Genomic DNA, 13,696 nt, shown 5'->3' with positions numbered 1-13,696 from the left:
GATCATCTCCTTTATAAAGCAACGCTTTCGAGAATTAGCTATCCATGACATATGGAGAGTTCATCACCCTGATACAAGTGACTTCACCTTCTTTTCCCACCCACATTCGCGTTATTCACGCATAGACTATATATTAACAGACGTCAATACACTATCAATCTCCATGCACTCAACCATTACCCCCTTATCTTGGTCAGACCATTATATGGTGCAATGCACAATGGCTTGGCCCTCAGCATCCATATCAGCTTACCTCTGGAAACTTAACGACAAACTCCTAGACTTACCACAATACAGTGAAAAGATACAAAACACTATCAAAGAGTATTTTGACATTAATGTAGGCTCGATCCCCTCATTTCAAAACATTTGGGAAGCACATAAAGGAACAATAAGGGAAGAACTTATCAGCATCTCATCTCACTACAGAAAACAACAGAGACAATTACTACATGACTCCTTAAATAAATTAAATGATCTGGAAACTCAACTTAAAAAAACCCCCACAGATGCACTACTACTGACGGAGCTAAAAGCCATAAAACTGACAACAGCCCATCTTATAGATAAAGAATGTCAAAGTCTAGCTTTGAAACTTAAACAATCCTACTATGAAGGTGATAATAAGTGTAGTAGGCTCTTTGCCCGAAGACTGAAATGTAACACCAACCGTAACTACATCCTTTCGATAAAATCCACAAATAAAACATACTACGATACAGCAGCTATTGCTGAATCCTTTCGTACTTACTACGAACGATTGTATAACCTATCCACTACATTCGAGAACTCCCATCCAAGCAAATCACAAGACCCCCTACACTATATAAACCAGTTTCTCTCTGACATAAACTTCCCAGTAATAACAGAAGACCAGCAAGCATTTCTTAAAAATCCCTTCACCCTACTCGAAGTTAGAAATACTATAAAAGACCTTCCTACTGGAAAGGCCCCAGGCCCAGACGGCTATACAAATTATTACTACAAAAAGTATATTGACCTATTAGCCCCACACTTACTTACCCTTTTCAATTCTATCACACCTAACAGCCCATTTTCCACACAGACGTTAGAAGCATACATCTCTATCATACCTAAACCCGGCAAAAGCCCTGAATTCGTAGAAAATTACAGACCAATCTCTCTTTTAAATACAGATCTCAAGATCTATGCCAAAATGCTTGCAACACGATTAAACACTGTTCTGCCACAGCTGATTGGAAATGATCAGGTTGGCTTTGTCCCCAAAAGGGAAGCGAAAGACAATACGGTCAGGATCACTCAGCTTATAGAATACGCCACTAATAAAAACATTCCGCTCCTGGTTCTGTCGACTGATGCGGAAAAAGCTTTTGACCGCGTTGGTTGGCAGTTCCTGAGAGCGGTAATCCAGAAAATGGACATAGGACAGGAATTCCTGGACCGTATATTTGCTATGTACTCCACCCCAACTGCTAGAGTCCGCATTAATGGGTCCCTCTCAGCCCCTTTTAGTATTACGAACGGCACTAGACAGGGCTGCCCCCTCTCCCCACTACTATTCGCGTGCGCAATAGAAGCCCTTGCACAAAAGATTCATAATCACCCGTCCATAACAGGAATACAAACTCAAACCTCGCACCATAAAGTCATGCTGTATGCGGACGATATCCTATTTTGTATATCAAATCCTCTAACCACTATCCCCCACATCATCAGTCAATTAGACGAATTTGGTAGGGCTTCCAACTTTTTAGTCAACAAAAATAAATCGGAAGTCATGAATATTAATATCCCACAATCTGAATTACACTCAGTCCAGCAGATATGTCCATTTCGTTGGCAACAAAACTCACTTAAATATCTGGGAATTCAACTCACCCCAACACCAGACCAACTATTCACACAAAATTATAAACCTTTGCTTAAACAGATAATCACAGATCTCTCCTCTTGGAAAAGAAAGTATATCTCCTGGCTAGGAAAGATTAACATTATTAAAATTAACATTCTTCCAAGAGTCCTTTATCTTTTTCAAACACTGCCTATTCCCCTCCCCAAAAGTTTCCTGGATTCACTGCAGTCTAATATTTTGAACTTCATCTGGGCTAACAACAGAGCCAGAATTAGTAAAAAAAATTATGCTCCTCCCTATGGAGATAGGAGGCCTGGGTGTCCCGGACTTCCGTCGATACAGACAAGCCACTTTCTTACAGCGTATTATAGACTGGCACTCAAACCAAGCTGACAAAACCTGGGTTCAATTAGAACATGAACTTACACAAAATCAACATTTAGGGCAGTTATGCTGGACCCCAAAAGACAGGACTAAATTTTTAAAATTCTCCTCCCAATCAATTTCAGAAACATTTAAAATCTGGGACAAGATCCTTACAGAATACCCCAATATCTCATCCAAATTTTCACCCCCACACCATTAACACATAATTTCGAATTCTGACCCGGCCTCTCAATAGCCCTTAAATTAATAGGCACACCCACTCGATCCTTGCAAATCTATCACCTTGGAAATGAAATCTACTCCCCGAACATAGAGGAACTAGTTTCTGCAGGTCTCTCTGTTTTCAAAGACTGGCTCTTCTACAGACAATGTCACTCTTATATTACCTCACACCCCCAATTCAATAACCTAACAAGATCAATGACACCATTTGAATCTCTTTGCAATAAACCCACCCCGACTAGACATGCACTCTCAATCATCCATACAATGCTGTCGCAACAGTCGCAGGGCTCACCTCCATATTACATTGACAGATGGAACCTAGAACTAGACATAGACATGTCCCATGTGGATGCCTTACAGATTTTTACCAACATTAAAAAAACTTCAGTCTCAAGTAAATTTGTAGAACTCAACTTAAAAATCTTACAGAGGTGGTACCTGACCCCCGAAAGATGCAAAAAGATATATAGACTTAAATCGGCACATTGCTGGAGATGTGGGTCCCAGGAATGCCACATGTCCCATGTCTGGTGGCAATGTAATAAATTAGCGCCCATCTGGTTAGAAATAGCTAAGGAGACAAGTGAAATCCTGGGTGTAAATATACCCCCTGACCCATGCTTGTGGCTTTTTAACAAAGTCCCAAAAAAACTCCCTACCCCATCAAAAAAACTACTATACATTCTAAGCAACAGCTTTAAAATCTTGATAGCCAGGAAATGGAAGTCTGAGGAAGTACCGTCCCTTATTCAGTGGCACGCAGAGTGCCACCGCACTATCTCCCTAGAGGGATATTCCTATATGAAAAACAAAAACACAGACCTATATGCCCAAATGACGTCTATGTGGGAGTCATATATACATAAATACCCCTCACAGTCACACTGAGATACACATGCATAGATCTACCCTAATTATTATTTCAAAAATTGATAAAGTAATAACCAATGTTTGTTGAAACGGAATGTATGCTAAGAGACTCCTTAAATTTCTATTTGTTATCTATTGATTGTAGCCATATTTTGATTTCATCTATATGTCCCCACCCCCCCTATTTTATTTTGCTTACAAACCTGAAGTGTAATGTTTCAAAACGCTATCTATTCTAAGCGTCTTATCTTGATGTAACTGTTTTGATTTCAATAAACTTTTGAAAAAAAAAAAAAAAAAAGATGCAGGCAGAACTTCTAACCTTTATTAGGGGGAAGAAAATGGCTCGGATCCCATCAACACTTATAACAAAACACAGGACTCTGGGAGGTATAGGAGCACCCAACTTGATTGAATACTATAGAGCAGCAAGGTTAGCACAAACATTACTCCTTGGAGGAAGGGAAAAATTAGTCCTCTGGCCCAAACTAGAAGCAGATCTAAGAGAATCCACTCATACTGACGATATATCATGGGGCAAACAATCGAGAGACATAACACCAATTAGCTACCACTCACATATTTCTGGTCACACTTCATACATATGGTCCTTACTAAGCAAACAACTCAAATTTTCTCTTACACAAACGATCATGCGCCCAATTAGATATCTCCTTTCCTCAGACATCCAGGTAGTGGTGAATAAATGGGCAAATAAAGGACTATACAGGGTGGCGGATTGGTTAGCGGGCGGAAAACCCAAGACTTTTACACAAATCCAAAGCCAAATAGCTCCTGTGAAGCTTTTGTGGTTCCAATACCTACAGGTCAATTCAGCTATTCAACACTACATCAAGTCAGTTGGATCCCAACCCCTCTCACTCACAGAATCCCTATTGAATTCAACACATAGACCCCAAAAAAGTGATATCTAGATTGTATATAGAAATTCAATCTCAAAATAACTCTTCCAAACCGTCAATAATCTTACTATGGGAAAAAGACTTAGGTACACACAAACTCAAAAAAGATTGGGATGAAATGCTGCATTCAGCATGTTCTGGCCTTTAAAGCGCAGACTTAAGAGAAAACACTATTAAAACTATCTTTAGATGGTATCTAACCCCGATCAAAACCTTTCACATGACTCCTGCAAACAACAGACTCTGCTACAGAGGTTGCGGGGAGATTGGTTCATATCTCCACATGTGGTGGGACTGCGCCATAATCCGACCTATTTGGATTCAATTATCCTCCCTCCTCAGTATGATCTTAGAGGATCAAATACAACTTAAACCGATACAAGCCTTACTACACGAACCGTTACCACGGTACAACAAACATATAAACACATTTATTAAGATTACTTGCACGGTCACTAGAATGAGTATAGCAAAATATTGGAAAATGAAGGCCCCTGCATGGGAGGAGGTGAAGAACAGATTAGACATGACATATCGTATGTATGAATCTGCTTCTAATATCCTAGACACACAAGCCCAGTTTGAGAAGGTCTGGTTTTACTGGACATTAAATGGGAACCTGGTTAAATAGACTCTATAGAGAACCAGCAGTGACACGGGAGCTGGGGCCCATAGCGCAGGCGGGGGGGGGGAGAACCCGGGTGCCCTACTCTATTCCTACTCCACACCTTATCTTTCTACTCTACTCTACATTCACCTACTTTATCTAAATTCTTTCATCTACCCTATTTCCAGGAGGAACTGTATAGCATATTAAGGAACTAGAAAGTTAAAGACACAGTCCCACCTCCTTTCTAGGTTTTATCCTTAATCTCTCTTTTCTTCTCTCACTCTCTTTCGTTCTCTCTTTGCCTTCGTATATTTTTGCATAACATTGTATTGATAGAAGGTCCTGAGCAAGAGCACTTCTTAGAGGAATTGGCAGCACAGCTTGACCTCCCGGCCCTGGAAGAAACAGGGGATGGAGAGCATGATCCGTTTATTTTCCCACTATAGAAGCCATCAGCTTAGGCTCTCCTAGAGGCTCTCAAGGAAATGAAGCATAACTTGTGATTAAGACCAGCCTTCTTCTTCTCTGGGTATATCCAGAACCTTTTGGACATTGATCTACATATCTGATCTCTCCCACATAGATATACAATATTGACTGGTTTTCTTTTCTGTTCATGTCCGGACACATCTGAGGGCTTGAGCATGAATGCTAAATATAGAGATGTAATCAAGAGAAAGAGAGATGATCTTCTTTTCTTTTCTTTTCACCTGTTTTTGTTGTACAATTGTTGATGAAAATGCTAATAAAAAGATTTAAACATAAATGTATGCCAGAGATTTATTTACCTTACTGAAATGTGACATATTCTCAGGAATGCAATTTTACACAAGATGGGGTATTATGAAACATACCGCAACATAGGTTTAAATGTATTTATTAGACGTGCATGAATTTTGTTATGAATGCTAATTCATTAATGAAATACAGATATTCATTTAATTTTTACTAATGCGCCACAATTTTTTTTTTAAATTTCCTTTGGGGTTAAAAATACTTATTTCTAACTCCCTGAAGAGCCGCACTAATCTCGACCCTTCTTCACAGAACACCGGAGAGCGCTATTAGGAGACTTAGTGCGGCAGATCCAAAGGTCTGCGCTATACTTCCTATTAGCATGTCTCTGGCCTCTGTGAAGAAGGATCAGGATTAGTGCAGCGCTCCAGCTCGCTAGAGGTATGTATGTAACACTAAAGGTGACCGCTTTCACCTGTAACAAAGGAACATTTACATTTGTTTAAAAAAGACAAATAGCACGGTAGCGGAATATTTGGAAAACTAAATTTTCTAAATATTAAGTCTGAAAGATTACGCCAAACAAAATTTTCGCCCGTGCATACAATTTATTATTATTATTGTCATTTAGAAAACGCCAACATATTACACAGTGCTGTAACATTAAGTATACTGTAGTGGATTCAAATTATCAGAACACATTTACATGAATGACAAAGGGTAGCGAGCCCAGCCCTTGAGCCATTGTTAGCTGTAAACCATCATTATGTAAGACAATCAACAAGACCGGTGGACCTATCAATTGTTAAGATGAATTAAGAACTAGCAGAAAAAATCTTTGTACCGCCCCCGAAGAACTTGTGACTTCTATTTTCTGTCTGCAGAAATGAGATAAATTTGTCAGCAACGCAATCAGATATTAACACAAACATGTAAGAAGACAAAATTTGTATTTCATAAACCATACATTTTATTTATCATCATTTCTCATTGTCTGATGAATATTTTAAGTAATGTTTGTTCACAGTGTACAAGAATATTTCATGACAAATCTCAAGACCAGTACTTCTTTTACTCAATAGAATCTTTTTTTTTTTTTTTATTAAAAATAAATAAATAATAAGAAAAAATAAATATATATATATATAATTGCAACACTTTTGCTTTAGCTTCATGGGAAAACGAACCAGACAAAGGACACACAAAATGTTTGTCACAGCCTATGAAATTCTGTGCTACATAATAATTTTGTTATGAACAAGCTTTTTATGTTAAAGGGACATGAAACTCACTTTTTTTCTTTCATGATTCAGATAGAGCATGCAAGAATGTTATATATTTGCACGTAGCGCTCCAGACACCTACCTATCTATCTCTTCAACAAAGAATACTATAAGAACAAAGCAAATCTGACAATAGAAGTAAATTGGAAACGTTTTAAAAAAATAGTATGCTCTCTCTGAATCACAGAATAAGAATTTTAGGTTTTTCTCATCCCTTTAATAATTATAAAATGCAATATAACTGCAGAGAATAAAACATATTGACACAATATATAGACAGTTTGTGGAGTGCAAAAATTGCACCTTTGCTATTAATATAATGAAAAATATAGGTAATTAACTACATTCCTCAAAGCAACACCTTTCAGCTTGCAATATTGCTGTGAAATGCAGATAATTATATGAGCTCATTATTTTTGTTGACCATTAATCATGATTAATTGATATTAGGTTCTTCCCTTTTATGTTGGGAAAAAAAAGATCCCACATATCATAAGTCCATCACTTGAATAATTTTAAACAAAGTTAATTAGCAGAAAAAAAGTCACATTTTCAATTAGATGGATTTGTTTCAACACTCTCAAGTTCTTTGATTTATGGAACTGACACAGACAAAGAAATATAATTGTCTATGTTGTGAGAATACATCATACTCAAGGACGTTTCTTGTGTTGGAACAGAGCATATTCTAACAGAAGGACTGACCTCGCTAGCAGTGTGTCTTTCATTTCTTCGCACTTGTTGTCCTGGGCAGACCGCCTTTATTAAATGTCTTTTAAAGGTATCACTCAACACAATGTAAATGAAAGGGTTAATGCAGCTATTTGCATAGCCAAGGCTGATAGCAACGTTATAAGCGTACAGAAACATGACAGTAGGGTGCACAACTTTGAGATGGGCCAGTTGTAAAATGTAATATGGTGCCCAACAAATGAAGAAGGCTAAGCAGATTGTTACTGAAGTTCTTGTGATCTTTTTAGACCTAGCTCTGAAGTTTCTTTGAGGCAGTGGAACAACTACACAAGAAATATGTTTCTGAATCTTGATGTAAACAATGCAGATGATGAGAAGAGGAATAACAAAAGCCAAGAAGAACTGATAAAGAGTGTACCAGTAGATATCTATTGAGAGATTGGGTAAGATGATGCCACATCCGGCATTGCCATCTGGAAGCTCAATGAGTTGGGTGTACATAAATACTGGTATGATAGTTATTAAAGAACAAAGACACAGCATCAAGATTACCATAGCAGCAGCACAGGTTGTTCTCACATATGAAGAACGGATGGGATGGACTGTTGCAAGGTAGCGATCAACAGACATAGCAGTGAGGATGTATGTACTGGCAAACTGGCTATTGGCATCCAGGGCGGTAATAATAGTGCACATGGTAGCTCCAAAATGCCAGACACCATTTCCCAGGAGTTGGTGGATTAGGAACGGCATTCCAAGCAAGAAGAGGAGGTCAGTCACCGACAGACTCACAATGAAGATATCAGCAATATTGTGGTTACCCTTTGGTTTTTTGTTTATGGTGTAGATAACAATGCAGTTTCCAATGGTCCCCACCAAACATATGATGCCAAATATAACGGGGAGCACAATACTGCTATGATCTTTTCTGCCACTGTAAACTGCAGAGAAAAAAAGAAAACCGCAAACAGTTAATACCCATGAGAAGTCAAAAGGTTTAAACATTGATCTTATATTCTAATTGTATATTAATACATTACAAGTCATGACGCACATTTTATATGGGGTATTTTCTAATTCAACATCTGAAAGTCTGTATTGAAACGTATATGTGCAAATTAGTATATTTTTATGAACAAAATATACCGAAATTTACAATTATGAGATGTTGTCAAAATTCTGCCTGGACAACAGATGATTTGGCTTATACTCTCACACCCTTTGTATAAAAAATGTAGGTTACTAGGGTTATTCTTACTTCACAGACAAAGCTTTTTTTAAATTCTAGCATGGTCTACAGCCACCATATTTAATATCTTTAAATGACCTACTAAAATCCTAGTCCCATAAGCAAGTAGTCTCTTTACAGTGAGTGGTGGAATGATGTAGACAATACAATGGGCTAAATAAAAGATGGATTCAATTGGAAAGTAGTTTACTAGAGACACCTTTTCTTGGGTGGCCTCTGTTGAAATCCCACAACTGTAAAACATCCCAAGACTCAAAACTATCCTATAATACACAAAACTTGGACTGAGTGGCCAAGAATTAGAAATAAACACCATGGGGCCGATTTATCATGTGTCGGGCTGCGGATCATGTCCCCCCGACATTAATAAATGCTGTCAATCATCTTGATAGTATCTGATCTGGATGATTGCTGTCCACCACCTCAAAGGTGGTGGACAAGTTAAGGAGCAGCGGTCTTAAGACCACTGCTTCTTAACTTACATTTCCGGGGAGCCTGAAGGCTCGCACGGAATAAGCAGCATTGACTGCTTCATAAATCGGCCCCCATATCTTTACATCTAAACTTTCACCCTTGACTACTTTATTAAACAATGAAGAATTCCCAGAGGGGAGACAGGTTCGCATTTCAGATCCTATGCAATGATCTGACTTACTTCCAATACACTACTGAGAACTCTGTGTCACCAAAATCACAGCTATATGACAAAGCCAATGGATTTCTTAAACCCTGGTTTAGATACCATCAAATGAGACATTACCTACTGATGCATAAACAAAAATCTGATCTACTTAGGAATCTCATACATTTTGAGAAATTATGCATAGACAATCTCCCTTTGAAAAAATTAATTTCTACCTTTTATAGAGATTTGGTTAAAGTGAACTCACCCCTAATACCATCTTATACTAAGAGTTGGGAGTGGGAAATGAGTGTACAATATTCATCTCAAACCTGGAAGCATAGATTACTAGGGAAAGAAAGCAAAAGAATCTCAAAGAAAGACCATTTCTTTTTCTGGCTGCTCTATTTTGGTACGAGTTCAGCTATGTCATTGTGATGCCATGGATTTTTAAAGTTTTGTAAGAATAAAGTTTCTTCTCTTTTAAACTCCTACGGTGTTGCTTCGTTCTGGATTACTGTTTCTGCCATAGATTCCTGGTCACTGCCAAATCAGCTCATTCCTCCCAAGCTGTGGAAACTAATATAAAACTTCTAATGAGGTGGTATATAACACCACACAGACTAAAATACATTTTTAAATCTGTTAGCAGTAAATGCTGGAGAGGATGCTCTAACGAGGGTATTACATATATGGTGGTAATGTCCCATGATACACCCATTCTGGTCCTGAGTCATTGCCAGAATTAACAAAATATTGGACCTTCAGATACAGTCATCCCTTGAAATATTTATTTTAAACCAACCCCCAGGAATAAAGTGTGAATTAAAAAGGAATCTACTCCAAATCTTAATAAATACAGCTAGACTGCAGATCCCTAGACATTGGAAATCTAATGTTATCCCTTCCTTGGAACATTGGGAACACACTTCATGTATGCAAGACGCTAACACTAGAAAAATATTACTACTACAAAATAGAGCAATTAGATCTCTTTTATGATATGATGTTCTATTGGGAGACATATTCATACAGTACACAAAACTACTCTTAAATAATCATAAATTATTCTGAACTCAACGATACAAATGTGGTAAAGTAATCCATAAAAATACTATATTATCTACAGAGCAATTTTTTCATTAATTTATTAAAATATTCTTAAGCAATATACAATTAGTATGGTTATTATTTAAGTTTTTCTTTTCTTTCCGTCTGTAATATAAGAGTTTATAGGGAATTGTAGTAAATGTATTACAGGATTCATTCACTGTCTGCAACACATGGGAGCCGATCGGAACATTGCAGCATACGGACTAAACACATTACCTTGAGGATTGTGTGTACACTTCTACCCTCATTCACTATAGTTAGATATATAAACAATGTTCAGTCCAAATATATTAAAAATCCCATATATTTGTATGCTCCTATTGTAATACTATTGCAACTATACTGTAATTTCATTGAAAAATCTATAAAAATCAATATAACAAAAAAAAAATCCTATTCCCATCATATTAGCATACAAAACTCATCATATATCTCTTTTTTATTCAGTTGTTGAAAATGTTGACATTTGAACCTTCAGCATGCCAGAGGTCCTCTCTAGCAGGTATGACATAATACATTGACCTCACCCTACTGAAAAAGCGGGCAAGAACTGGTTCATTTTTTAACATATATGGTGACATTATAAAGGGAAGTGGGACTGGTTAAGTAAATTATCTATGGATGATGCCATTATATGACTGAAGCATCTATAAATAGCATGATGGTATTATTGCAATTCTCTAGGGGGCCAATCAGGTATTGGAAAATACTCAAAAATAAAATATGCAAAACAAATTCAATGGCATAGCAGTGATGTTTAAAGGGACACTAAACCCAAATTTATTCTTTCATGATTCAGATAGAGCAGCAATTTTAAGCAACTTTCTAATTTACTCCTATTATCAATTTTTCTTTGTTCTCTTGGTATCTTTATTTAAAAAGCAGAAATGTGATGCATAGGAGCCTGCCCATTTTTGGTTGAGAACCTGGGTTATGCTTGCTTATTGGTGGGTAAATGTAAGCCTTCAATAAGCAAGCACTATCCTTAGTGCTGAACCTTAAATGGGCTGGCTGCTAAGATTTACATTCCTGCATTTAAAGAAAAGATAGCAAGAAGGAAGAAAAATTGATAATAGGAGTAAATTAGAAAGTTGATTAAAATTTCATGCTCTATCTGAATCACGAAAGAAAGAATTTGGGTTCAGTGTCCCTTTAACAGCAAACACACTCACAGATGTCTAGTTATCTGAGTGCCCATCAGTCTGCAAACCTCAAAAATTTCCAAGATGACTACCATCCAAATTTAAAGGGACAGTCTACTCCAGAATTTGTATTGTTTAAAAAGATAGATAATCCCTTTATTATCTATTCCCCAGTTTTGCATAACCAACACTGTTATATTAATATACGTTTTACCTCTGTGATAACCTTGTATCTAAACTTCTAAAACTGTCCCCTTATTTTATTTCTTTTGACAGACTTGCATTTTAGTCAATCAGTGCTGAGTTCTATGCAACACCACAATAGGAACGAGAGTTACTTAAATCCTATTGGCTGATTTGAACAGCCAATAGGATTTTAGCAGCCCTAATTCCTATTCCTTGATTTAATTTTTTCAGCCAATAGGAATGCAATGGTACCCCCAGTATAAAAGGGGTACCTTGCATTTGAATCCTCAGTGTGCGGCTGACGATCGCATGAAGAGGACCTCCACTTGGATCGATGGACCTCCGCCTTGGACCTCTGCCTTGGACCTTCGCCTGGACCTCTGCCTCTGTGCATCGACCATTCTGCCTCCACAGGAATGAAGAAGATCCCGGTCCCTCGATGAATGAAGATAGAGCCGCCTGGATGAAGATGGAGCCGCTGGGATGAAGATCGTTCAAGCCGAACTTCAGCAACTGTAAGTACCTAAAGAGGGGTTAGTGTTAGGTTTTTTTAAGGTTTTTTGGGTGTTTTTTTTTTTTTTTTTAGATTAGGGTTTGGGCTTTTCTTAAAAGAGCTGAATGCCCTTTTCAGGGTTGTGGGTTTGGGCGGGGGGGGGGGGGGTTGTAATGTTAGGGGTGTTTGTTTTTATTTTTTAAACGGGGTATTAGAATAGGAATAATTTTTATTATTTTGAATAATTAGTTTGTTATTTTGTGTATTTTTTTTTTTCTTTTTGGGGTGTTTTTTTTTTAGAATAGCCATTTTTTATTTTTAATGGGCAGCAAAAATGATGAATGCCCATTTGCCCATTTAAGGGCAATGCCCATACAAATGCCCTTTTCAGGGCAATGGGTAGATTAGGTTTACATTTATTTTTATTTTGTGAGTTTGGGGGGTGGGGGTTTGTATACTGTTAGAGGGTGTTTGTTTTTCTTTTGTAGGAAAAGAGATGATTTCTTTAGGGCAATGCCCTACAAATGGCCCTTTTAAGGGCCCTTGGTAGTTTATTATAGATTAGGTTTTTTTTATTTTGGGGTGTTTTTTTTTTTAATGGTATTAGAATAGGAATATTTTTTAATGTTTTGGATAATTTTGTTTGTTATTTTATGCAATGTTTTTTTTTTTTTGTAATTTTAGTGGTTTTAATTTTTTGTAATGTTAGTTTTTTTTTTTTTTAATTGTTAGGCTTTAGTGTAAGGCAGCTTAGGTTTTACTTTTATTTCACAGATAAGTTTGTATTTATTTTAACTAGGTAGTTAGTAAATAGTTAATAACTATTTACTAACTCTAGTGTATTAAAATAAATACAAACTTACCTGTAAAATTAAAATAAAACCTTAGTTATATTGTAGCTAGCTTAGGTTTTATTTCTATTTCACAGGTAAGTTTGTTTTTAGTTTTAAATAGGTATTATTTAGTTAATAATTGTAACTTTAATTTATATCTATTTTAATTATGGCTTAGGGTTAGGGTTACGGTTAGGTTTAGGGTTAGGTTTAGGGGTTAATATAGTTTAATTTAGGTTGCTGCGATGTGGGGGGCTGGCGGTTTAGGGGTTAATAGGTTTATTTAGTGGTAGTGATGTGGGAGGCCAGAGGTTTAGGGATTAATACCTTTATTTAGTGGCAGGGATGTCGGGGAGCTGCAGAATAAGGGTTAATATCTTTATTATAGTGTGGGCAATGTTGGGGTGCAGGGGAATAGGGGTTAATAACTTTATTATAGTGGTGGTGATGTCGGGAGCGGCAGATTAGGGGTTAATAGGTTTATTTTGGTGGCAGCGA

General features: G+C 37.1%; 1 protein-coding gene across 1 annotated transcript in view; it reads right to left on the bottom strand.

Moving 5' to 3' along the window:
* Positions 1–7,461: 7,461 nt before the first annotated feature.
* The window catches only part of LOC128641854 (melanin-concentrating hormone receptor 1-like), a 235,382-nt gene continuing 229,147 nt past the window's right edge, over positions 7,462–13,696 (bottom strand). The window contains exon 2 of the mRNA XM_053694415.1: positions 7,462–8,501. Within this exon, the coding sequence (XP_053550390.1) occupies positions 7,462–8,501 (1,040 nt within the window). The remainder of the gene's footprint in view (positions 8,502–13,696) is intronic.

Source organism: Bombina bombina, chromosome 11 (genome assembly GCF_027579735.1).
Source record: "Bombina bombina isolate aBomBom1 chromosome 11, aBomBom1.pri, whole genome shotgun sequence".
NCBI lineage: Eukaryota > Metazoa > Chordata > Amphibia > Anura > Bombinatoridae > Bombina > Bombina bombina.
Note: the sequence above shows the minus strand (reverse complement) of the source record. Positions and strands in the feature narration are given on the sequence as shown.